Source organism: Durotheca rogersii (assembly GCF_024521655.1).
Source record: "Durotheca rogersii strain YMJ 92031201 chromosome Unknown GGS23scaffold_9, whole genome shotgun sequence".
NCBI lineage: Eukaryota > Fungi > Ascomycota > Sordariomycetes > Xylariales > Xylariaceae > Durotheca > Durotheca rogersii.
The window spans coordinates 825,503-849,186 of NW_026251240.1; the positions used below are offsets into that span (position 1 = coordinate 825,503).

Here is a 23,684-nt window from a genome sequence, read left to right on the forward strand (position 1 = left end):
CAACAGGCAAGCCTACTTAACTTGATAGGATCTCTCCCCTGTCGTGTATACCGACTTTCAGCTATATCGTGTCTCCCTTCGCTTAGCAAGCGTTCTAGAATTGTAGCAGGAAACTCTCCGGCGTGATCGTGTAAGCAGTCTCTCTCTTTCTCTCGCGATGGAGTCGTGGACGGAGCTAGCTCGACGTCGCCGTTTGCGAATATCGTAGGCACTGCGACTTATAAGGCGGCGTTTCCTTCGCGGTGCCTCTGTAAGCTAGACCACGACGACCGCACCATCCATCTGTCCATATATCTGCCTCGCCGCTGTCCTCCTATCTCTCGCATAACCCCCTATCATCTCGCCGCACACTAACCCCTATCTCTGCTTACACCATGACCGGCATAGTTATCCAGACCCTCGGCCAGGCCTACTGGAAGCACTTCCCGATCGCGCTGCCGCCGGCGGGCACCTTCGCGGGGCAAGTCGTCGTCGTGACGGGCGGCACGAGCGGCCTCGGGCTCGCAGCCGCCGCGCACTTCCTCGACCTCGGGGCCGACGAGGTCGTCATCACGAGCCGCGACGCTGGGCGCGCGCAGCGCGCGCTCGCGGCGCTAGAGAAACGGCCGCGGCCGGGCCCTTCTGCCGCCGCCAACGGTAACAGCAGCGAAGGCGGCGGCGGCGGGAAGGTCCGCGTCGTCGACCTCGACATGGGGCGCTACGCCTCCGTCGCTGCGTTCGCGCACGAGGTCGCCGAGCTCCGCCGCGGCCGTGGCGGCGTCGATTACGTCGTGCTGAACGCGGGGGTCGCCGGCACCGACTTCGCGCTCGCGGCCGAGGGCTGGTGAGTACACGAGAGAGAGAGAGAGGGGAATCCCGACGTGCCTGCTTCCCCCGCCCGCCCGCCTACCCGTCCCTGCCCTCCTATTCCTATCCCCCTCTCTGTGTGTCGTCGCTTACTCGCCGCTCGCCGGCGGTCGCGCAGGGAGCAGAACATCCAGGTCAACGCGCTCAGCACAGCGCTCCTCGCCGCGCTCCTCGTGCCGCGCATGAAGGCTGAGCGCCGCCACCGCGCCGCCCCCGCGCACCTGGCCATCGTCACCTCCGGCCGGCACCTCGAGCCCGACGTCCAGCAGTGGGAGAGCTGGATCGCGGGCAAGGAGGGCGGTATCCTACGCCACCTCAACCGGCCCGAGAACTGGCCCAGCGCAGACGCTATGTACGCCGCAACGAAGCTCATGGTCCACCTCGCCGTCGAGGAGCTCGCGAAGATGGCGCTAGGGCCGGACGGACGGTCAGTTTCTGATATTCTTAGCGGTGGTAGGCTATGACGGTCGAGACCAACGTCACTGTCAAGTTTACGTGTGTGGGTGACGCTTGTTTGGCTAACACTCTCTTCAGCCCTGAGGTAATAGTAAACACGACGTGCCCGGGCATCGTAAAGTCGGACCTATTGAGGCACTACGTAGACAAGGGTCGCCTCCTGGCGATCGGCGTCTCCGTCTTCACTAGGCTCTTCGCCAAGTCGACGTCGGATGGTGCGAGGACCTACGTAGCGGTCGGGTTGACCAAGGAGAGCGAGCATGTATGCAAACCCCACGCCCCCTTTTCATTTGCTTTATTTTGTTTTCCATCCTCCTTCTCGCAGTTAAACTTGCCGCCTAAATTAGCTTTCATCGAGACAAACTACCCACGATTCTGTATGCGCTCGACTCACTAATGTCATCTGTGATCTCACTACGTAGGGCAAGTTTATTCGATTTTACGGCTCGGAAGCCGAATACCAAAGGTGAGTGGCCTCTCTTGCGGAGGGCAAATCCGCATTATTTGCCTCGCTAACCTTGAAGTAAGGCAAGCAAAGGCAATCCTGGGTAGCAAAGCCGGTAGGAGAGTGCAGGCACAAGTTTGGTCAGAAATGACGGCAGATTTTGTCGCGAAAGTGCCCGAAGCTATGGAGACCTTGGCGTCGTGACCACCGCAGGGAGAGCGGCTCGACGGATAGGAGGTAGTTTCTGCAAAGCATTTCGTACCTAATTTAGACATGGGGTGATGATCATAGATGTCAAGCGCCCAGGAGGGGGAACCGTCTTCAGCACATGAATTGGATATATAAGGCTCTCGCAGCTTAGTGCCTTGATGCCACTTTAGCCCACTATTCGAGGCCACGATCTTGACTTGGTCGGAATATCTTCGAATAAAAGCGACGGCATATAACATTCTGCCCGGTGACACATACGTGCCCGACCCCGACCCCTAGGACTCTGAGTCTCTTCTAGGGTTATCGAAGTCCAGACATATAATATCCATAAACTCCGGGCCGACAGCTGCCACCAGCTCTGCCACCGTTGCCTTAGTCGTACTCTTGTCGCGGATGCTTTCGTCGTGCCAATCGAATAGGTCGACGGCATAACAGCATTCTGAGTTGAGACGCGTAAAGAGGCGATCCAAGTCGAGTGAGCTCATATCTTCTAGCGATGGAATCCCCGGCATATTGCTGTGGAATAGGGACGCCTCCTCGTCGCTCTCATCGTCCTTAACACCTGACATTCTGTCGGCATTGCCCCTAACTTCCGGCAGCGTAGTAGCCCCTTCCGTGCCGTCTCCGTTCTTACCAAAATCTAAGTAACCCTGGTTGTCAAACTTGCTGAGGATGTCCTGAGTTACGTCTACCCACTCCAGGGTGTCTGGATTAAGGATTTGTTGTGGCGAGAAATCCATCTTGTACTTCATCTTAGGACACGTGCGGATATAAAAGCCGGGATACCACCATCTACTCCCATGTTAGCATCGAGGTCTGCGGGTTTGCTACGCAACCGGTCCTATGTCAAAGTAGGGGGTGGCGGCACTCGTCTAGATGCGGGGATGAAGCATTCGGCGGAAAGGGGCAATGACATCGTGGAGATCGGGTGAGGAAAGAAAGGAACCGACCCCCAGTCCCCGGCAAAAGAGGTTCTTCAATACATACCGATAGCCTCCTTCTATAGCCAGTGCTATCTCTTGAAGAGCTCCGAGCTTCCCCGGACAGAATTTGTGGATGGACTCATGATATAGAAAGTAGACGGCACTGACGCAATCAGGAAGAAGGTCCAGGACGCCTATCGCTACCAGTTTCCCGTCAAGTCGGTAGCACTGATGGAAGGAGCCCAGCTGACGCTGCCGTCCGTCAGGCGCCGTAAATTGTTGCTGCTTCAGCGGCGAGCGGCAGAGAAACCTCCTAAACTCTGAACGAGTGGTAGAGTAGGGAGCTTCTCGGTGGACAACTTGTTGATAGTTCGCAAATAAGAGATACTTCTCCTCGGTGAAATCATCAGGTTCCAGGGTGACGGTAAAAGTGTGGGCAGGCGCAGGCGGCTGCTTCAATACTCTAGCTTCGCTCTCATGAATTCTTTCGACCAAGTCGAACTCGGTATCCCGCTTCCTAGCCTGCTCGCGTGACTTTGGATAAAGGCGAGCGGCTACCTTTGCGTAGGCATCGCCTATCACGTATTTGTTGAAGCGGTTGACGGCCTGCCGTTGATCCCTCCCTGCCCGAAAGCGGCTGGAGTCGACACGAAGAGTATAGGGTGGGCAGCAAGCATCCCGTTGGTTTGTCTTGTAAAGAAGTGATCCGGACCGCCTCCAGCACCGATCGATCAAAGTCTGGTAGGTGGCTGGGGTCATAGATGACGAACGTGCAAAGTAGGAATGGCCTGGGGAGCAGATAAAAGTCAACCCTCGCTCATATCACGGCCTCCCAAGCTCGTCATGTGTGTGGGATAGAGAGAGAGCCTCTGTCCTTATAGAACGCTACAGAGAGCATCGTCTCGGACAATGACACGACAGTAGCCGCACCCGGCGCACCCCAACCATTTGAGCGCCAGTGGAAGGGCGCATTCGCAGAAATTCACGGGAACACAAAGGGGCACCGGAAAGGTCGAGTAGACGCGTTTGAGACTCACCAGAACCTGGGGTTCGGCAGTAGCCGCAGTTAAGTGATTTCCTATAGCCTTAAACAGGTCAGTCACGGAATGTCTACTTTTGACATCGCGAGCAAGGGCTCAATCCTCGAATGCGGCTGAAAAGGAGACGGTCGAGAAGATGATAATTATCACAGCTGATCGCTTGACCATGCCTGGCACTCTCATCCCACCAAGCGGGTGAGAGTAACAGAACGGTGGTTCTCTCGGCATTCCGCGACACATGGGAGTCGAGAACACGCGACGCGCGAGGAGGGTTTGACATAATACGTGACGGCAGGTCAGCAGGCTGGTAACGAGAAGCAGCGGTGGCACGGTTGGTGAAGTTCAGGCGCGCACGAGGCAGTAAGCTGTTGTGAGGCTGTGGCTGAAGCTTGGTCTTAAACACCTGCTTGGCATCGGCGACTCGAGGCGTGGAGAAAGTACTTATTTCTCATTTCACTCACCCCCCCCCCCCCCTTCTTCGCCTATCGTCTCGTACGTACTAGCACCACACACGCTGTGCACTCACACGCCGCCCCCTCGCCTCTCCCTCTCGCTCGGCCTCTCTGCTCTGGATGGCCCGTCCGGAACGATGAGGCGCTCCAAGATAGCGCTCTGGATATTATGGTGTGTGTGATTCCCCATAAAATCCACATGCAAACTAGCTGGCCAACGATAGCTTCTCAATGCCGCACGGGTCCCAATGGTTGGTCGAGGGCGCGTGGGAGAGAAAAAAAAAAGTTTGGGGTTGATGAGGTTGAGGACAGCGATCCAACTCACCAATTGGCGTTATATACAAGAACGTATCGTCAGGGGTGGCCTGCATCTCCGTGGTGGCTAGACTAAGACGGTCAGACAGTTGGACTCGAAGAGAAAGACGGCACAGGCGCGCAGGGGGTTTGTCAGTGGACTGCGCGTGCGCGCGCACGCAGGTAGTAGTGGCAAGGGACGGTCGACATACGCGGTGGAATCGGTGGCAGGCTAGGTCGGGTGGATCGCCGCGAGAGCAGAGGAAGAGTCGGTGTCGAGACGAGACGAGCCGAGCCGAGACGAGGTTGAGGTCGAGGTCGAGGTCGGGTCGAGGTCAGACGACAAACGACTCACGCATATGCTGCTGCTGCTGCTGCTGCTGCTGCTGCTTCGCTGCACCGGGTTCGCTATGTGTAAGGAGGGGAGGTGGGAGCCGGGATCAGCTGGGCTGGGCCGGGACAAGCTGGGATGGGTTGAGACGGATCGCGAGGTACCTACATTTCCAAGAATATGTATTTGTACGCGGCGGCAGCGCCGGTGTTGGTGGTGGCTGACGCTTCTTCAAACGCTTAGATCGGCGGGCGCCCGAACCAACTAGATAGGTAGATAGCAAGGTAGGCTCCGAGGAATGTCGATTGATTATCTATGGATGCGGCAGAGGCTGCGGTGGCGAGCGAGACCTCGCCTCGGGTTCTAGATCGGTTGGCTATGATACGACAAGTGGTAAGTAGGCGAGCGAGAGAGAAGGGGGGGGAGAGAGAGAGCTCAGCCAATTGACCTCTCCCCGTCGGTTAGCTAAGCAATTGGGGGAAGTCGGAGCGGAATCCACACGCAGGCAGGTTTACTCGGGTTACTCAGGCTGGGTTACTCAGCGTTCTTGCTCTCTACCTACCAGAGGCAGCATTGATTACTCTACGTGGTAGGTGGAGCCCAGCATGAAGTTCGTGGGTTACGTTCGTGGGCTAAACTTCCCTCTGCGGGATACCTGCAGTCCGAGTACTGCTTACTTTGCGCTGTGTGTTTACAAGTAACGCGACGAGGACGGGAGGCTCGGCAGTACTTTCGATCCGCTTGCACTCGGTTCCAGGTACGTATTCGAGCGGGCTTCGCAGGTACCCCTTCCGTTTCGATGTAGGTACCTACCTAGACCTACCTTAGGTACGTGACCTACGTGCACGTAGGAATAGGCAGGCAGGCAGGCAACAGCCGTCAGTAGTCGGTCATATATAGGTAACCCTTATAGGGAAGGGACTGCATGGCAGTATGCAGGTGTTATGACGAATTGTACAGCCCAACTCGTCGTATAATCAATCTGGGTGTCGATTCATCAGTCCGGATCAGCAGCCTGCCACTGCACCATCTGCCGCTCAATGCGATTCTGTCGCGTAGGAAGCTGGAAAAGGCAGTGAGGCGTCCACATCCTCTGGTGACGGATTTCCGATATATCTCTGCTCTGCCCATCAACGCTACACTGCGCGTGCTATGCAAGGTTGGTTAGGCAGGGAGGCATCTGAGATATCTGTCCAATACAGATGTATGGAGCAGAGCAAGTGCCGTCAATCGTGACTGCGCGCATACACACACATGTATGTAGGTTATGTATGCTACCTTAGGTACTTACCTACCTACCTCAAGTAGGTAGGTAGATGTATCTACTCATAGGGGGCTCCGAGAACAGGGGCGCCTCATTGGAAGCCTGCGGCCTTTCTAGAATATCCCTAAAGAAGCATTATGTAAATGCAGATACGTAATTGACGTTCCCGCATCCTCGATCCCAATAGGATATTTGGATGCCGGCAACCGACGTAGGCAGGTACCTAATGCAAACGGGATGCCGAGTATATACCTACCTACCTACCTACGTACATATGACAAAACCCAAAGGGCCGAGTAGTTCGGTACTTGAACGCCCATCGAAGGGTTGGGGCTGGGTGTCGAGGAAGCCGAACGGGAGGATTTATCGGCATGCCTGCGCAGGTATGTACGTACGTGGGAGGTACCTTGGTCACCCAGGCATCGCATGGGCGAGGACAAGGAAACGGAAAAGATGGGATCTCGGCGAGGACAAGGAAACGGAAAAGATGGGATCTCGGCGAGATGCTCAGAAGATACGCCACCAAACCGGGGTCCATCCCGCCGCTCTAGTAGTTCACCCTCGCTCGCCTCCCTACCCTAGCATTCGATGTCGTCGCTATACATATGCAGGTGCCGCAGTAGATAGACGCTGAACTGTCTTTGCAGTTTCGTTATGGGTGTGAGTGAGTTGATGATGGGTGGGTAGACGGGCGGATGGATGGGTGGGTGGTTGGACGGACAGTAGGGAAGCCAGCGGAGACGGATGTGTCGATATGCATGTTCGGCGCCTACGCCTTCGCAGTAAGTCAGGTACCTACCTACATACACCAATACGTGCCCGGTAAGGTAATATCCCGTGGTCCAACCCGGTGGCAGGGCGGTTCCTCGCCGCGGCGTCCCTTTGTCGAACTCAGACTGGGAAAACGGGTTGATCGGCGGCAGGATGCAGACGAGGGGGCGGATCCGAATTAGATAGGAGATAGAGGTAGGTACCTACCTAGGTACCTACCTACTTCCCAAGGAAGGTCACCTTAGGTACCTAGGTACGTATAGGAGGGTACCTGTCATACCTACCTACCTACATAAGACACCTTTAACCTGGATGAGCTAAAGAACGAAGACTACCAAGTAGCGCTGTTAGGAATCGAGCCTATCCTTCATCAAGTAGCCTACTGATCTAACCTCCATTATGGAGGTTAGGTATATACGTACGTACCTGACCTATGTACTTAGAGGCATACAGACAGGCGGGCGGGCAGGCATACGGGTATATCTTGAAGCAGAATATCCTAGGCGCCTACCTACCTAGGTATCTACCTAAATCACTCAACACGTAGAAGGCAGGTACCTAGGTACATACCTTCGACGCACCTCAAGGAGGGAGATACCTGCCAGAGGTATGAGGTATAGGTATGCTCGTACCTACCTAGGTAGGTAGGTATGCTCGCTCGGTCGCCCATCCTATCGGGTAAAAGCAGTTATGCTCCCAAAGAGAGGTAGCATTTCAAGTCCAATGGCAACAGATACATGCGAGTAATACACACAAACCGAGCAATGCCGTACCGCCATAGGTGAAAAGAAGACCTGGGGGCCAGATGGGTTGCACATGACGAAAATCCACGGAATCGGACACGGTAATACATTCAAACCCGCACCGACAATCCCAACCCACGAGGACCCTAAACAGCGAGGCCCTACGAGCGGTTATTAGAGGCGTGTGCGGGTGGTTTACTTGTCGGTCTTGGATGTTCGTTTACTCCGAATTGCATTGTCCCTAGGTACATCGGGGATAAGGCAGACTAGGTCCTTTTGCACATAGGTGCTAGCAGACAAAGGTGTCGGCCCCAGACCAAGCTCGCACACCCTCTGGGTTCGGCATGTAGCCAAACGCGATGCCGACTACGTAATGTGAGCTATGAGATCAGGGTGCTGAGGCAGCTAATAATACCTATAGGTGCCAGCAGACGAGACACTGCCCAGAGTCCCCCGATGTACACGCAGGGGGGACGTGCCTATGCCTATGTATTTCAAAGCACTTTCCTCCCTTGTCTGCCAACCTCCGTGTGGGGTACGTGGGGGATCGGAAGCAGTATCATTTTGCACACGGCCCTACACGTATTTCCGAAGGGACGGCGGTCCTCGGGGGTGGTACATGGAGGTTACGCATCCCTGGCTCAGGAAGGTAAGTACCTAACATAAGGGAGGGAGGTACAAATATATCTCAGCTGCAAAGGCGGTCGTTTCGGTTAAGGTGGGAGAGCGAACCCTACTTGCTTCCAAGATCTCCCGGGGGTGAAGCAACAGACGGCTAAGGCAACGGGTCTATTACGTACAACACAGCACAAGAGGAGCGAGTGGACCTCAGGTAAGGTAATCTAGGTACCCTTGTGATATGATGCTCGCCGGCGCTCGCCGTGGGCGTCGTCCTAGAGTATAGCTCGGGTGCCTAACCTGCCTATCAGAAGTAGCTGTGTGCATACCTGCTCCCTTCGTGCCATGAGAGGTACCTGTCGCTAGTGGGCCGTATCGACCGAATGAGAGTAGGCCCCTAACATCGCACGTCTTACCCACCTTCGATAAGCGGGTTTCGTGCCTCCTTATAGCACATGCATCTACGGGTGTGTCCGTCTCAAGGCAGATTCGAGGTAAACCTGATACCACGTACGTAGATACCCTCCACTCACCCATTACACCCACTGCCTCGGTTGGCTAAGGTATGTAAAACCTGGGTGTAGCATGCGGATATCGAGGCGCGACAGGACTGGGCTCTTCTATGGTACTTTTCGAGGAAAATTTTTCCTTCTCTGCTTTTCTCCTCCACTTTCGTCACTCGCACGTCCTGACGACGAAAAAAAAAAGAGCCCCCTGCCGGCAGCGGGCAAACTCGACAGCTTCCGGCCCTGGTGCCCGTGGCCACAAGTCACTGGGCCTTGCTTGGGTCCCTCTGGCCCACCCCCCTCTGGGCATCCCGGCCATCACCCTGTACCTGTCCCGCGCAGCGTGTACATACCTACGTACATACGCATATATGTCGGCGGTCTTCAACAAAGAAGAGCAGCAAAACCACGTCTTGCATGCGGCACCGAGGCGTGGTCGGCCACCAACCCAAGCGCGCCAATATGGCACGTTAAACCACGAAAGGTAGGTTAGCCCGGGCTATCTTACTGGCTTACCTACGTAAGTTACTGCATTATTGCGTCCTCGTGGGTTACCTGGCTAGGTTTCAATATGTAGGCAGGTAGGTTATTCGTGCGTCTTGGTGTCTGGTGTTGAGGCCTCGTCCTACAGCTACAGGGGAAGCTGTATGGATTGCCTTACTACCTCTGTTTCTCGCCTTTTCTTTTCTCTCTTTTTCCCCCTCCTTCCCCCCCCCCCTTTTTTTTCTTTTATATTTCTTTCTTTTTTTTCCACCCCCTTTTCTTAGTCGCCTCTTTCTCTTATTGTTCTTGTCTCCGCACGCTCTGGCCTGGCCGCCTCGCCAAACGCGAAGCTGCGCAACTACCTCCTAAGCTGCCTGCCCTCTGCAGGTAGGTACCTTTTTTATGTACATAATGTATGTACCTAGGTACCTCTCAAGGCATGTGCAGGTGTGAAACTGTACATCAATCATGTACCCATGTACAACCTGGGGGTCGCGCACAAGCCTGCTAGCAGCCCCGGGCACCAGGAGCGGCACACCAAGCGGTACATTGTGGGCATGCTACGGAGTTAGGCCAACCCAGCTACGGTGCGAGGTACCCTCAGGTACTTCGCTCCTGGGCCCTGCATCTGACAACCTAAAGGATGGTTGTACCTACCAACCTTAGGTAGCTTGGGAGGCTTGCCTCTTTGCTCCCCTGGTCGACACCGTGGCGGCTCCTCGTCTAGGTAGCTGGGGGCTCCTTATTTTTTAACTCCTTTTTTTAAGTTGTATTTTTTATTATTATCTTAATTATCTCTTTTTTAGAATTAAAAAAATGAGCGAGTAAGTACTATAAAAACCATCTCGCCTGCGTTCTCCCCTTGTCTTCAACCCCCCATTTTATTGCAGTTATGGCACGAGACTTACAACGGCCGTACTGGTCCAGCCAGAACAGCCAGCATCGTCTTCATCCTCCTCCTGACTTGCTACTGGCTCGACGTCAACGTCAGCATCCTTCTACTCGTCCGCCCTGTCCTCTCCGGCCAAGCACCAGCGCCGTTCCTGACCCTTGACCTCCCCGAGCCTCCCCTTACCTCTTTATATGCCTCTATATAAACGCCCCTTCAGCTCTCCGCATTCAGCCTCCCGCAGTTGCAGAACTGAAAAAGGGACAACCAGCCCGCTCCTGCGACGAACTCGTTGAATCTGCCTACTCCCTTGACTACCTGCTAAACTCCCGGATCTGCCGCGCCCCTTTTCTACCTTTCCGCGACGCTGCCGAGTTTCCTCAGAAAAGCCCGAGGCCATACGTGGGTGCAGACGTGCGCGTCTATACCGACTTATAATTTTGGCAATACCACTCATTGTCCGCCGTGCTTGTTTGGTTGTTCGAGCCGCAATTCTGGAGTATCACAGTCCGGAGAATTTGTGTGTTGAGCCTCAACATCGGACCGCCGGGACCGTAAAGTGGAAGGGAAATAAAGTACGAACTGGACCGAATTGAAAAAAAAAAAAGAGAGAACCCCCCCCCCCCCCCCCCCGGACAGGTTGTACGAACATAACATCGGCATCACGAGAACCCGATTATCACCTTGAACCGCGACTAGACGATCTCGCCTATTCTAAGACTCGTTTATCTTCTATGATCATGCAGCTTGACGGTCTCCGGTAAACCGCCTTAACCCCAGCTTCACCTGGCCGGCAATCCCCTCAAGACCTTGCCACAGCTGCAACGGCCCTTGATTTCGTCATCTTTCCTCGTACCTGGTGTTGATTTTAAACCCTTTCACGTGCCGTCTTCGTCCCTTGGCGGCTTCCAAGATGGCATCTGGCTCGTCAAATGGCCGTGTGATGGAGTCACGAACTGGTAGAAGCAAACAGCGTAAGTCTATTGCAGACCCTCTCAGCTACCTCTTCGTGATCGCGAATTTCTCCCTTTGGGTGGCGATTCCTGGGTCCCCGCCCCGTTGACCGACTAACCCTTTGCCTGGCAGGGTACAACTCGAGTGGTGAACGATTAGTAGCTGGAGTGGTGCCTCTTTCGGAGGACAGAGCATACGTCCTGTTAATCCAGTCGACTCGGCGGAAAGGTTGGGTCCTCCCCAAGGGAGGCTGGGAGTCGGACGAAGAATGCACAGAGGCTGCCGAGCGCGAGGCTTGGGAAGAAGCCGGCATAGTCATCCGGATCGATTATGACCTAGGCGAGGTCATTGATTCGCGCCCGCCGAAGAAGCTCTCTAAGGATGCCCCGAAATCCTTGTACCGCTTTTACGAAGCTACGGTCTTGTCAGAGGAAAAAAACTGGCCCGAGAAACACAAGAGAGAACGCCAATGGTTCACGTATTCGAAAGCAAGAGAAGCTCTTTCCGACCGGCCAGAACTCCTACAGGCTCTGGAACTATCCACCATGAATAGATCCTAACGGCCCCGTGTTCGTCCAGGGAACCACGAGGAGCACCACACGACACCTTCTCGATAGTCTCGACTTCCGGGTGCGTGTCCGCACGCATCATCTTCTTTTCTTGTCCATACAATTCATTACGTCGAGGTCCAATTCGGGAAAATTGCATAGATCATGGCTCTGGAGTTGGTATCTCGCCTCGAGATATTGGTTTCTATTACGCGGCACCACATATCAAGATGCGTCGCTTTCTGCCATTTCCCCTTTCCCCCCCTTCCCTCCAGGACAGGAAAGGCGAGACCTCCAAAAAAAACACCTGCGACCGAGCAAGCGAATATTGACGTCACCAAGATCTCCCGCATTCTGACTCTGCTCGTTTTAGCCGTCTTGGACGAAAAGAAGGCATACTAAGCTTGCATACATCTAGGCGTTGTTGGCAACATGGGATAGAGGGTGTTGAAACCAAGACTGGCCGGCGGTGGGCCTTGTAGACGCGCCTACCGAATCGGCATTAAAATAGGTATATCTGCAGACCCAGGTAATACCTGGGAGGCAGGGATTTGGGCATCTCCAGCATTCGAGGACGGCGGGCGATGTGTCACGATGTTCACAACTGATACGTATTTGTGATAGTGAAGCACGTGGGACTGCTCTCCCGCATGTCAGTACATGCTAGCCGCAAGTGACATGCTACAGAGGGTCAGATGAGGTCCATTTTACCACTCAAAAGAATAAGATCTCCCCCGCCTCTCGAGTTTCTGTATTCGGTCTCTGGAGACGTTCTTGGGGACCAGCAAAGCCGTGGGGGGAGGGGGGGATTCCACCGATGGAGCGGCGTACATATTCGGCGTCGCCAGCGTTGACTCGACGCGGTAGCAGACAACCCCTACATATGCCCGAGAGCGAGCAAAGGATACCCAAGGTAAATAAGACCACCCAAGGACAGGCCCTACCCGCGTAGACGTGTGCCAAGTAGGATCGAGATTCGGAAGCTCCCACCCTAACGGGTGCTTGGAGCACACGCATACGCACGAGCACACGCACGAGCACACATACCACCTGTCCGATTGTAGGATTTCAGCTGACGGCGTGCTACGAGGTGGGCTCGGGTGATAGTGTGCCTATATCTATTTATTGCTATTGTCTTGGGCGAGAAGGGGGTGGGATATCACATACTAATAATTATAGACGGGATGTGAGAGAACCCTCTAACTATGACTATCTAGGTACCTAAGGTAGGAATATTGATATTAATAGGTAGACAACACGCGTACATTCACACACACACATATATATATATACATTTATAGGTACATGATGCTTATATATCTACCTAACAGGGACACTGTCTACCTATTTGGGTATCCATACAGATATTTCTACCTACCTATGTATGCACACACATACATATACGTGCTTATAAACACCTAGTGTATATCAGTACCGGTGTCACCCGCCAGCATAGGAGCACAGCTGTGTCCTCGGTAACAGGGAGTCGCGCCGCGCGTGCTGAGCCCGCATAGGGGCGAGATGACTCCGTTGGTATGTAGCCGGGCAGTCAGCGAGGGCCGTACGCAGCCTGCCTGCGTGTCTGACCAGTGTACGCGACATGGGGCGGGGGAGGCATGTCTCGCCTCTCGTCAATAGCGGCGAGAGACATACATACGTGCCTACATACATACGAGACATAACAACGCACTCTCGCCGATACCTCGGGACGCCCCAACGATCTGGCCGCGCCCGCTGGCTAGCTGGCTAGCTGGGTAGGTAGTAAGGAGGCTACTCGTCCCTCCTTGCTCCCCCCCCTTCCTCGCGCGTGTAGATCCTATACCCGTCCATCGCCCCTCGATCGCCTCGCCTCGCCTATCTTCCCCTGCCCTACCGTGCCCTGCCCTGCCTGCCCTGCCCGGCCTCAACTCACGTATTCACCTCCTCGCTCGTCCCAGACTGGCCGGCCAGCTAGCCAGCTTCCAGCAGGCTACGCCGGGCTTCTCCTCTCTTCTGCTCTCCTGCTCTTCCCCTTTCCAGCAGCACCCTTCCTTGCCTCCCCTTATCCTCATCCTTCCTTCTCCCACTCTTCAGCAACCTTCCTCCTCCCCCCCCCCCCCTCCTCCTCATGCATGTCTTACCTACCCCCTCTTGGCCGGCCAGCCCCGTCTCCATTCATCCCCATCCCCCGCCCGCTAGGGTCCCCGGCGCCGCCCTGCCTCCCCCCCCAACCCCTTCCCCAGACGGCCGGGTGAGCCATTTTCGTCAACAGGTCACGAGGGCGCGACAGGTACGTTCGTGCGCGGCTCTCCCGCCCTCCTCGTTGGGCTGGCGGCACGCAAGGGGGGAGATTACTGAGAGGGAGTGGGTGAGCGAGCGAGAGCAAGGGGGGAGGGCCACGCACGCTTCGAGCGCGGCGCGAGCGGTCCCGCCTCCCGCCTCCCGCCTCCCCTAGGCACGTGGCCACCCACCGCCCCTCGTTCTGCAACCCGCCCTCCTTCCCCCCCCCGCGCGCTCGCTGCTTGTCTCGCCGCGCTGGCTCATCCCGGTGTCTAGGCGTCGCGTGGGCTGGCCCGGCTTCGTAGCCGGGGAAAGGGGGGGGGGGGAGAGACGGGAATACGGGACGAGCGGGAATGGGGCAAGGGGGAGGGGGAGATGTTTCCCTCCCTCCTGCTTTCGCGTGGGACGGCGTCGCCGCATGCTACGTGGTAGAGAACACGCAGGCTGCGGTATAGAGGGATCAGCTAGTGGCCTCAGTAAGCCGGCTGCCTATGGGTAACATGGACAGGCGTATGTATGTGTGCGCGTCAACCCACCAGAGGCACAGATATGGGGTCCGAGTCCAGTAAGTGAGACACGCGACCACAGGCTCTCGGTAATAATACATATTAGGACATGAAGTGTAGGTACTAGATCGGCAGTACATGTGTAATAGAGTATACGTAGGTATGTGAGCAGCTAACCAGGGAATCCGTGCTTAGCTAGTTGGTACGGGGCCTATGTTCGAGCACACACGCTCGAGTCCTTCCATGTATATCCCCCACCCCTTTAATAACTCCTCCTTTTCCTGCTGTTTCCCACCCTACTTCTCTCGCCGTGTCCCCAGGTGTGTTCACCCCTTGTCCATCCGGGGTCGTGGTATCTTCGCGTGCGCAAAACAAAATAGGTAGGTAACAAGAAGCCTCCGCCATAAGCTGGTATATCCGCCGCCATTAATTACGCTTCGACTTCTTTCCTCTGCCTCCAGGCCAACTACCCCCATCCTTCGCCACGTCAATGGGGGCTACTCTCGACCCTCGCCAAAAGGCCAATTCGGGCGAGCAGCTGGCTTGTCATCCGCGGACGCGCCCTTGCCCTTGCCCGACTGGCTCGCCCTGCCGCCGGCGCCGCCGCCCATGCTGAACGCGGCGAGCTCGCGGCGCCTCCGCTCGGCCTCGTCCTGCAGCCGCGCCGCGACGCCGCTGAGGCTAGTGCGCCCGCGGTTCAGGATGGCCTCCGCGGCCGACCCCCCCGGCGGCGGGTTGCGGATCCGGGGGAACGTGGCGAAGCTGGCGCCGGCGTTCTTGGGCCGCCGCAGTGGCGGCTGCTCGCCGGTGCCGCTGACCGCCCGTAGGCTAGCCGTGTTCGTGTTCCGTAGCGAGGTGGTCACCGTGGTCGGAGAAGGCAGAGTCGGCGTGGGCTCGGCCGACTCCACATCGCTGCTATCCCGGAAACGCAGCCGTTGCTGATTGGTCATCGTCGTGCGCTTTGGGGGACTCGATGTTGGCTGATTCGGCTCCGAGATCCGGCTCGACCGGGTGACCGCCGGCTCCGGCTCGGAGACTGGTAGTGGTGGCGGCCGTACTGACGAGGGTGGTTCCGGGGGTTGCAGCTGTACAGGTATTGGGGGCGGAGAATATGCCACTGGGCTAGGTAGATCCTCCTGATCGTCTTCCTTGGCCTTGCCTTTATTGCTACTGACTCTGATTAACCGCACGCTGGTCGCACTCCGGATGCTCCTATCCTTTTGTAACCTGAAGCCCGTTGGAGAAACACCGTTAGCATCTGCACCAGATGCATTACTAGGCCTCCGCGCCTCCTTGACACTATAATCGCTCTTCGCATAGCCAATGTCGCTTTGGCTGTCTGCGATTATCTTCTTTCTTAGGAACGGGCTCAAGCTTAGATCCGGAAGCTTGAAGTTATCCATCGGATAGCCCCTGCCGCCTCCAAACGGTGTAAAACGGGGACTATCCGGTGTCCCCCGAACTGCAACCGGTTTTTGGTATTGCTTCTCGTTTATGCTCATTGCTGAGGTCAGGCCCTCGCGGTTACGCTTCCTCTTTCGTCGATAGCGGACGATGAAGCACGCGGCGATGACTGTAAGTATGGCGGTACCGACCACGGCCACAGTGACTATTATGGCGACACTCGTGCCCGAGATAGAGTCGGACTGCGGCTGGGTTACAGTAGAATTCCCATCCCCCTGTCAAGTTTGTTAGTTGACGACGACAACATATGAACTCGGCTACTCTGGAGCGTTCAATATACGCACCCTCACCCCGCTCGCGTCGGCCCTTGCTGCCTGAATTTGGCTCGCGGCTATGTTCAACGCGTTCGACGCGCTTGACCTTGCTTCCGCCTGAGCAAGGCTTATTGCGCTACTCGCACTGCTCTGAGCGCTGGCTATGCGATTGCTTATGCTTTCTAAGGATCGCGCCATCTGCTCGCTAGCACGCGAGTTGGCCGCAGAGACTGCGCTCGCAGCCGAGGACTGGGTTTGCGACAATTGCTGGCTGACCCGGTCGGCGTCCTGGCTGGCGAGCCTGACGGCTTGGTCGGCGGACTGGCGAACAGACTCCGCTGACTGAGTTACGAGACTTATAGCCGAAGACGCGCTCGACGAGACGGAGGAGAGGGCTCGGGTTGCGGATTCCGAAACCTGTCGTAGCTGCTCCGAGAGTGCCTGGATCTGGCCGTCGTCCTGGCGCTTCCGTGGCGGGAGCGTTGGTTGAGGTGTCGTGAGAGCGGGCGCTGCCTGTTCCTTCGGGGCCCTCGTCGAATCAGGTGGTAACCCTTCCAATATGAATCTCTCGATCACATCTTCCCTCTCCGCCACGACACGGTTCACCTCCCGCACGCAAGCCCCATCTCCACAAGACGCCGGACTCCTGCCCACATTAACAACATCTTCGTGAGCCCAAACCCCCATCGTGCCCAGCGCGATTAAAAGAGAGCACCGCAAGAGCCTGCCCTGCAACATAGCTCACAAATCCATAACTCATATATATTAAAACACACTCCTTGTCTCCAGGACGACGTCGCCAATACAGAAGCGAATGTGTAGAAGAAGGGAAAGAAGGGCAGATTGGCGAGATGGAGACAGACGTCTAGCTGGGTTGATGCTCATATGACAACGGATAGGATAGACAAGAACTAGTCCGGTGTGGCGCCCCGTCTTCTACCCCCATAATACTGTTCCTCCCTCCCTCCCCCAATCCTCGTGCTCGCTTGAGCTTATCGCTAGGCGTGCCCCCTCTCCACGTTGGTAAGCGTTGTGTTCATGCGCTCCGTCGATACGTACTATAGGTAACAGAGCTGTTGGTGTTGAGGCTGGATTGGGAAATCCTTTAGACGTCTCCACCCCTGGCCAGGCCCTGGCCAGGCCCTGGCCAGTCCCCAGAGCCGGGGATAGGCATGCAGGATCTCCCTGAGTCGACCTGGTGACCTAGCGAGCGCTTGTCCTGGTCAACTGTATGATCTACGACTTGGAAACGAGAGCAGAGATGCGCCAAGGAGCGCTAACCAGGAAGACCGCGAGGATGAGAGGCGAGAGCATTGAAGAGACCCGCGGCAGGCCGTACTGGTTTCGTGTCCCGATCTGGTAAGGCCGGCGACTCTGCGAGCGAGAGTGGGTGGCATTACCAGAGGCGAGGGAGGCAGTCCGTTCCTTCTTCCGCAGCTGGGCCATCGGGGTTTCTAATCGACGGGAGGAATGTCGCGTTTGGCAGCTATCCCACGCCGATCACGGGTCGTGAGGGTCTACTCATTGGGCGGCGGCGAGGTGATAGCCGGGAACAAGTGAGTGATGCGCGGCGCCCTCGACGCGAGTGCGTTTGCAAATGCGCCACCCATCCACCTGGTAGAGGGATGCTATAGGTACCTAGGTACTGTGCTATACCGCTATAATATGGAGGCTATAGCACATACATACCTACCTAGGTATCTACTAGATAGGTACCTAACGAAGGTATGTGGCTCCGGTGTTGGGCGGCGAGTTCGGGCCTCGACAACCCCGGCATCTTTTTTTAAGGTTAATTGCGCTGGAATGGCGACAAGGAACCCGTCGTCTTCTCATCCTCAGAATCCTCCCAGATAAGCGAAGCCCCGACTAGAGAATTCAGACGAATACGATGGGACTGGCCGAGTCGGCGACCACCCCGTCTTCGCTCCGTACTCTATTTTGTAGGTATGAGTAGGTATGTGCATATGAGTACTACCTAGGTATGTATGTAGGAGGCACCTGTCATCCCACCCCACGCCCCCCCGTCTTACCCCCCCGTTCTTCCACGCCGCAGAACCAGGGGTGCGCCGCTCCTAGGCTGAAACGCAGCGTCAGTCCCTTTTGTGATCGGATTACCCAGACCCGAGTTCGGGTGCTGGGAAGGACAGGGGACGACGCGAGTCCCAGGAAAGAGAAGAAGAGAGAAGGAAAAAGACGGCCAACCGGAAAGATTCCCCTGGAGTCGACTCCTCGCGCGCAATGGCCGGCCCAGGAGACAGCCGCATTATGAGAGGGGGAATCACTGCGACCATCACAGCCTCGGCATTCGACAGACTACTGCGTACGACGTGTGATTGCTACCATTGCCAATCGCTGCCACTCCGAGCATGCACGGGTAGATAATGGCGAACGTGAGAACGCGTCGTCGGCTTGTAACCGACGGAGCTCGAGGATTTGCCGTTGCTACCGTCAATGCAACAATAGCACGGTGTTTATATATTCGGCGGCCGGGGGGGGGGGGGACTACATATACGTATATAAACTAACAGAACAAACCCTTCGCCTATGTGGCCATCAGACAGGCTTGTCTGCCGCGGATCTGACTCCCCCCACCCTCACCATGGACAGACATCAACCCGCGACCTGCCCACGACTGCCCATACTGTCTATCTGTCTCGAAATGTGACCTGTCTCTCTTTACGCCTTTCCAGCTACAATTTCTCGTGTTAGACAGGTCGTGAGTCGTCGTCTGAACCTGCAACATATTTTCGGTCGAGTGGTATGGTGAGCCGTATCGAGGCATTTGTTCAGCTGCCGAGTTCGACGCCGGGACGTGCTGTTGGTTCCTTCTTCAACCCGGTCGTGGAGGGGGATGGGGGGATATACACACCCAACGGCACGGAAAGGCATCTCATCGTGGATCCTCTCCAAATAAGCACAACACCTGTGTAAATGCCGAGGCCCGCGTGGTTTCGTACCTGATTAGAGAACATTATCATCCTGGTGCTCCTTAAACGCCTATAACATGTTGGTATGACAACCCCCACCCCCTTCCTTTATTCGTGGCCGCGAAGCTGGGATCTCAGTATCTACATCGAAACGCTCGTGTTCGTTTACATATCATCGCGTATCCTATCGTGCCTTGGAAAAGGACGTTCGCCACTGCTGCGTGAACCGTTCGGCCTCCTTCGCGCAGCCTTTGTCGGCCGCGTTCGAGCAGCGAGCGAAGACGACCGCAATATCCCCGTCCTTGTACTGCTCGCCGTGGAGGTTGCTGCTGTAAGCATTAATAATTCGTTGTGGGACGATGGCCAATTTTGATAGGATTGTCGGGTGCCATTGAACAATGTGTTCCTAAGTTTTCCTTTGGTTAGAACCTCTCGCCCCTTTTCGGCTTGCTAGAGTATCGACATACCAAAGCATGAGTCTCGGCTTTCTGAAAATTGTAGCTTCGATATAGAGGGTCAAACCACGTATCGAGGAAGAACTTGGCCCATTCGCCATTCTTAATGATAAAACTACCTGGGGCTAGACCCTCCTTGTCCTGTGTTATGACAAATTCGACGTCGTCTCCTTTCAAATGCGAAAATGTCTTGATGATGCTGTCCGGGGGAACCACAGGGAGTTCCTTGATCATATTGGCTTCGAGCTTGCGAGCGCCCATCACGTAGTCCTCCACCTTCACGTGTGGATTCATGATGAAGGCGTTCTGCTCGAGATACCAGACGTATTTGCAATCGGGGTATTTGGCCAGGGCGTGTCGCATCGCCACAACTTTCGACCAAGATGAAGGCGACCCACCGAGGTCATAATCGGTAGTCTTTGCAAGTAATGTGCCGTATCCTGCTCAATGGTTAGGGACCGGAGGCTAAACAGCGAGCGGAGAGAGCTGCTCGTGTTCACGGTCTTACCATGCTTCTCTGCGTACTGCATCCTGTTCTCTCGCGTGTCTCGTTTGTAGACGGAATCGTCACTCCTATCGTCAAACACCGTCACCAACACGACCGGCGGTTTCCCCGATATCGTGTGCCCCGCCTGTTTTGAGCCGCCGGAAAAAAGCCATATTAATCCAATGATTATCACCCCAACCAGCACAATTGGCTTCAGATGGCCCCTCCGTATCCTGGGTATTCGCGAGGAACGGGGCAGGTAGGGGGGCGGGTTCGAGCTTTTCCGAGGAGGATAAGCGTAGTGCATTGTGGCAACGTGTGCGAGTTGGGATTGTTCGGTATCCGATGCTCGAGGAGGGACCGACGATGGCCTGTCGGTCGACTGTGGACGACTGGACGCGGGCTAGACTGCGGTGCGTAGTAACGACGTCGTTGTCCTCTACCCCGATTGCAGGCACCGTCGGGTGATGGACGGCGAACGGTGGGCCGTCGGCTCTCTCGGGGTGTTGGGCTGGACACCGGGCGCTTTGTCCTCGATGTCTCGATGAGAAAGACGTGGCCGGTACGGGGCGCGCGCGGGTGCAGGGCAGCGCAGGACTCGGTGTCAGAAGCGACTGGGAAGACGAGCGTGTGCGAGACGGAGGGATTGGAGAAATGCGGACAAGGGGTGTGGTGATCCGGGTCGCATCAAGTGCATCAATGAAGTCGGAGATCGGAATCCAGCTAGGCAACGAAGGTTCCGAACGAATGGCTACCACGCCCGATTTCGACACATCGCAAAGTCGCACCCAAGTAATTGCTCGTTGCTAAATTACGCGAATCTCACTTTGGCTGCACTTTTTAAATGACAAGATTGATCCTAGACTGGGTCCCTTCTTACTTGTGTTATTACATATGTGGGTAGGGAATATGCACCCGGTGGATGTGATATACACTATAGATGCATAGTCCTCGGAAGTGGTACACAGTGAGTATATGACACGAACTGAACCTTCTACCGCGGAATCCCGTTGATGCATGATATGTCTCTAACCCAGTTGCGGGCAACACGGATGTATACGAGTAACGGGTTCGTTCCGTGATGGATAGGCAGTCACCGAGGCTTCTTGCACGGAACCCCGTAGATACCTAGCACATTGACTAACAGATAAAGAGGTAGGTAGAGGCCGGTGCCTTGCCCAACTTACCTACCTGCTCAGGCAGGTAAAATCAGATAGTAGTAGACTGGACTGGATTTCTATATTCATGGAACCTACGTATATCGGCGCATTCTGTATCCAAATAAAGGGGCCGGGTAGGTACATGGGCCAATGAAAACACTACATGTGCAGCTACATATGCTCGTCTGTGTCGAAGAATGCCCGGCCGCGCCTTGTGAATTCGTATCCGTAACGGAGAAGGCTAGCCAAGTCAGCTTGGCTCAGAAAGAGCCGGCGGCAGTGGGCGGGGAGATCCTGACGCCCTTGAGCCGGTCTGTATGTGGGCGAGGGCAAGACGCCTTCGCCCGCCGGACCGTGACAAGGTATCAATCTTTGCACACAGACTAGTTGACAAGAAATGGAGGAGAAAATTCAAGGCAACTTAAGAGTGTGCAAGTTGGTTCGAAAGTGGGAATGCCGTGGCAATGTTGCAAGACCGTGGACGAACACCACCACATTCGATCGTGGTATTCGATCATAGGAATGCGTTCGCGGCTTTGTTAATTCGTCTCATACTCGAGGCTAATTGTCTTCCTCGCTACTATCGCTATCATCATCGTCGCCCTGGACGTTCAGAATCCTCTGGCTTGCGCGATCAAGAGTGCGTTCAGTCCATTTCCGGGTCGTCTTCCACACGGTCTAGGGGGATCAGTCAGCAACTAGCGGCTGCGAGCCGTCATCCAAGTCGAAACGTACGTATAGAAATGTAGCCACACCCATAAGGACGAGAACCAGATTGATGTTCTCCACCCGGTCGCGCCCAGTTCCACCACGGCGGCGGCCCCCTCCGCCAATTATCCCACTCGTCCGTAGATTCCACCACTGCCACGGGCTCGTAATGAGGAATGCTTTCACGAACCCAAGCAGGCCTAGCGAGAACAACCCCTTTAGAAAGTGTTCGAACCAACCTGTTCTATCCAGAGGCAGATCGATGTCGTCTTCTAGCATAATGTGACTAGACACCACAGAATCTGTTATGGTGCCGAGAGGATCAAGCCACAAGCTCAGGATAGGATCGGCTACGAAACCAAGCAGGAAAATGGTGATCCACAGGATGAGAATAGTCAACCCTAACGTCAGGATGGGGCTTCGGAGCCGTTGAGCCCAGGTAAACCTTCCCATCCGATATTGGTAACGGCATCGGCCGCACCTCCATGCATCTGGGTTTTGATTCATCCAAATCTTCAGGCAACCTTCGTGGACGTATTTGATGCTCCCCTTGCAGTGGCACGGGTTGATGAGCCGGTCGCCATCCTCAGTGACATACCGTCGTCTCGGGCGGCGGTTTCGCAAGCCGTTCAGGAAACCTTGCTCTTCATATGTTGCTTCAACTTCATCATGGCAGATCCAGCACTTTCGAATGTGCCTTTTAGCTCCTCGTCGGTCCCCTTCGGACTGCGGCTCCGCTCCTCGTGGATGGTCGCTGCCGGTCGCGGTTGCGGAGGAAGGGTCGGCGCCCGCGGGATGCTCGGGGGTGGACATATCGGCGTGCGTAATACTCCCACTCGGGCGATGGGGCGATTCGTGCTCGGATGGATACTGTTATTAGGCGTAAGGGTCGAAAGATGCAGTATGGAATCGATTATCGGTCTCGGTACCAGCTAGTGTTAGGGAAACTCGTGGGGGGTATGACTAGAACAAGGCTGGGAGAATATGCAGACAAGAACAGACAAGCCGAGGATGCCATGCAATTTCCTCACCATGACGAAACTCATCAGATTCGCATACAATGCGTATGTCTAAAACCGCGGACCGTTGTCTAGAGGGCGACACAAAGAACACGTATGGCCGGATTGAGGTAGCTAGACCGGTATTGGCGAAAGACTCGGCATAGGTTAGAATGGGATCAAGGAATGGCACGGTATCGTAATTTATAAGGAACAAACGAGCTGTGGAAGCCGGGGTTGGGGCTGCGGCGTTCAGAATCACACTGTGCTATCGCGACGACTGGCCAACCTTGAAGAACTCGCCCAGCATCCAACTCGCGCGCTCGACTTCCTTAGTTGTCTCAACGGTGAGATGCAAGACTGCCAGCCGGCATAACAGGATCGGGATCGGGAGGCAGCCTCAAGAACTGGAAATGGGTCGGGCCTTATCAGTCGCAGATTTGAAGCTCTGGGTAGAATTTAATCCATATGAAGTACGCAGGTACATAGCCTATCCTTATCGACACTGAACCCACTTCTTTGCCTATTATATACCTAACGGGCTGAAGTACGTTATAGGGGGTTCTCATTTACAAAGAGATGAGTCTCCGTTGGGGTCGGAGTGCGGATAAAGATAATCCGGATTGGTGTGCCCCGCCGGTTTTTTATAGGTATGGGCTGCTTACTCCCCCCACAGGATGCGGCCCAGTGCTA

At 55.5% G+C, this 23,684-nt stretch overlaps 6 protein-coding genes across 6 annotated transcripts; 2 read left to right on the top strand and 4 right to left on the bottom strand.

Annotated features, from left to right (window-relative positions):
* Positions 1–44: 44 nt before the first annotated feature.
* Positions 45–2,037, top strand: GGS23DRAFT_621100 (NAD(P)-binding protein). Its single transcript, XM_051521151.1, has 5 exons — positions 45–823; positions 965–1,273; positions 1,381–1,564; positions 1,725–1,768; positions 1,831–2,037. Exons 1-5 carry the CDS (start codon positions 375–377, stop codon positions 1,949–1,951), a joined length of 1,107 nt encoding a protein of 368 aa, XP_051372164.1. The 5' UTR covers positions 45–374; the 3' UTR covers positions 1,952–2,037.
* Positions 2,038–2,232: 195 nt separating this feature from the next.
* GGS23DRAFT_605019 (arginine-tRNA-protein transferase) lies at positions 2,233–4,743 on the bottom strand (the record flags this gene model as incomplete). Its single annotated transcript, XM_051519695.1, has 4 exons — positions 2,233–2,749; positions 2,945–3,668; positions 3,918–3,965; positions 4,698–4,743. 4 exons carry the CDS (start codon positions 4,741–4,743, stop codon positions 2,233–2,235), a joined length of 1,335 nt encoding a protein of 444 aa, XP_051372165.1.
* Positions 4,744–10,896: 6,153 nt separating this feature from the next.
* GGS23DRAFT_534905 (NUDIX hydrolase domain-like protein) lies at positions 10,897–11,843 on the top strand. The gene is made up of 2 exons (XM_051514762.1): positions 10,897–11,245; positions 11,358–11,843. Exons 1-2 carry the CDS (start codon positions 11,185–11,187, stop codon positions 11,783–11,785), a joined length of 489 nt encoding a protein of 162 aa, XP_051372166.1. The 5' UTR covers positions 10,897–11,184; the 3' UTR covers positions 11,786–11,843.
* A 2,701-nt stretch (positions 11,844–14,544) lies between these two features.
* GGS23DRAFT_567130 (uncharacterized protein) lies at positions 14,545–17,218 on the bottom strand. Its single transcript, XM_051516313.1, has 2 exons — positions 16,287–17,218; positions 14,545–16,217 (listed from the first exon to the last, which is right to left on the bottom strand). Exons 1-2 carry the CDS (start codon positions 16,992–16,994, stop codon positions 15,036–15,038), a joined length of 1,890 nt encoding a protein of 629 aa, XP_051372167.1. The 5' UTR covers positions 16,995–17,218; the 3' UTR covers positions 14,545–15,035.
* Positions 17,219–19,229: 2,011 nt separating this feature from the next.
* On the bottom strand, positions 19,230–20,605 carry GGS23DRAFT_535038 (glycosyltransferase family 34 protein). The gene is made up of 3 exons (XM_051514763.1): positions 20,147–20,605; positions 19,651–20,078; positions 19,230–19,589 (listed from the first exon to the last, which is right to left on the bottom strand). The coding sequence occupies exons 1-3, from the start codon at positions 20,430–20,432 to the stop codon at positions 19,368–19,370; spliced, it is 936 nt and encodes a 311-aa protein (XP_051372168.1). The 5' UTR covers positions 20,433–20,605; the 3' UTR covers positions 19,230–19,367.
* Positions 20,606–21,292: 687 nt separating this feature from the next.
* Positions 21,293–23,531, bottom strand: GGS23DRAFT_567134 (uncharacterized protein). Its single transcript, XM_051516314.1, has 3 exons — positions 23,025–23,531; positions 22,021–22,914; positions 21,293–21,963 (listed from the first exon to the last, which is right to left on the bottom strand). The coding sequence occupies exons 2-3, from the start codon at positions 22,804–22,806 to the stop codon at positions 21,847–21,849; spliced, it is 903 nt and encodes a 300-aa protein (XP_051372169.1). The 5' UTR covers positions 22,807–22,914; positions 23,025–23,531; the 3' UTR covers positions 21,293–21,846.
* Positions 23,532–23,684: the final 153 nt, after the last annotated feature.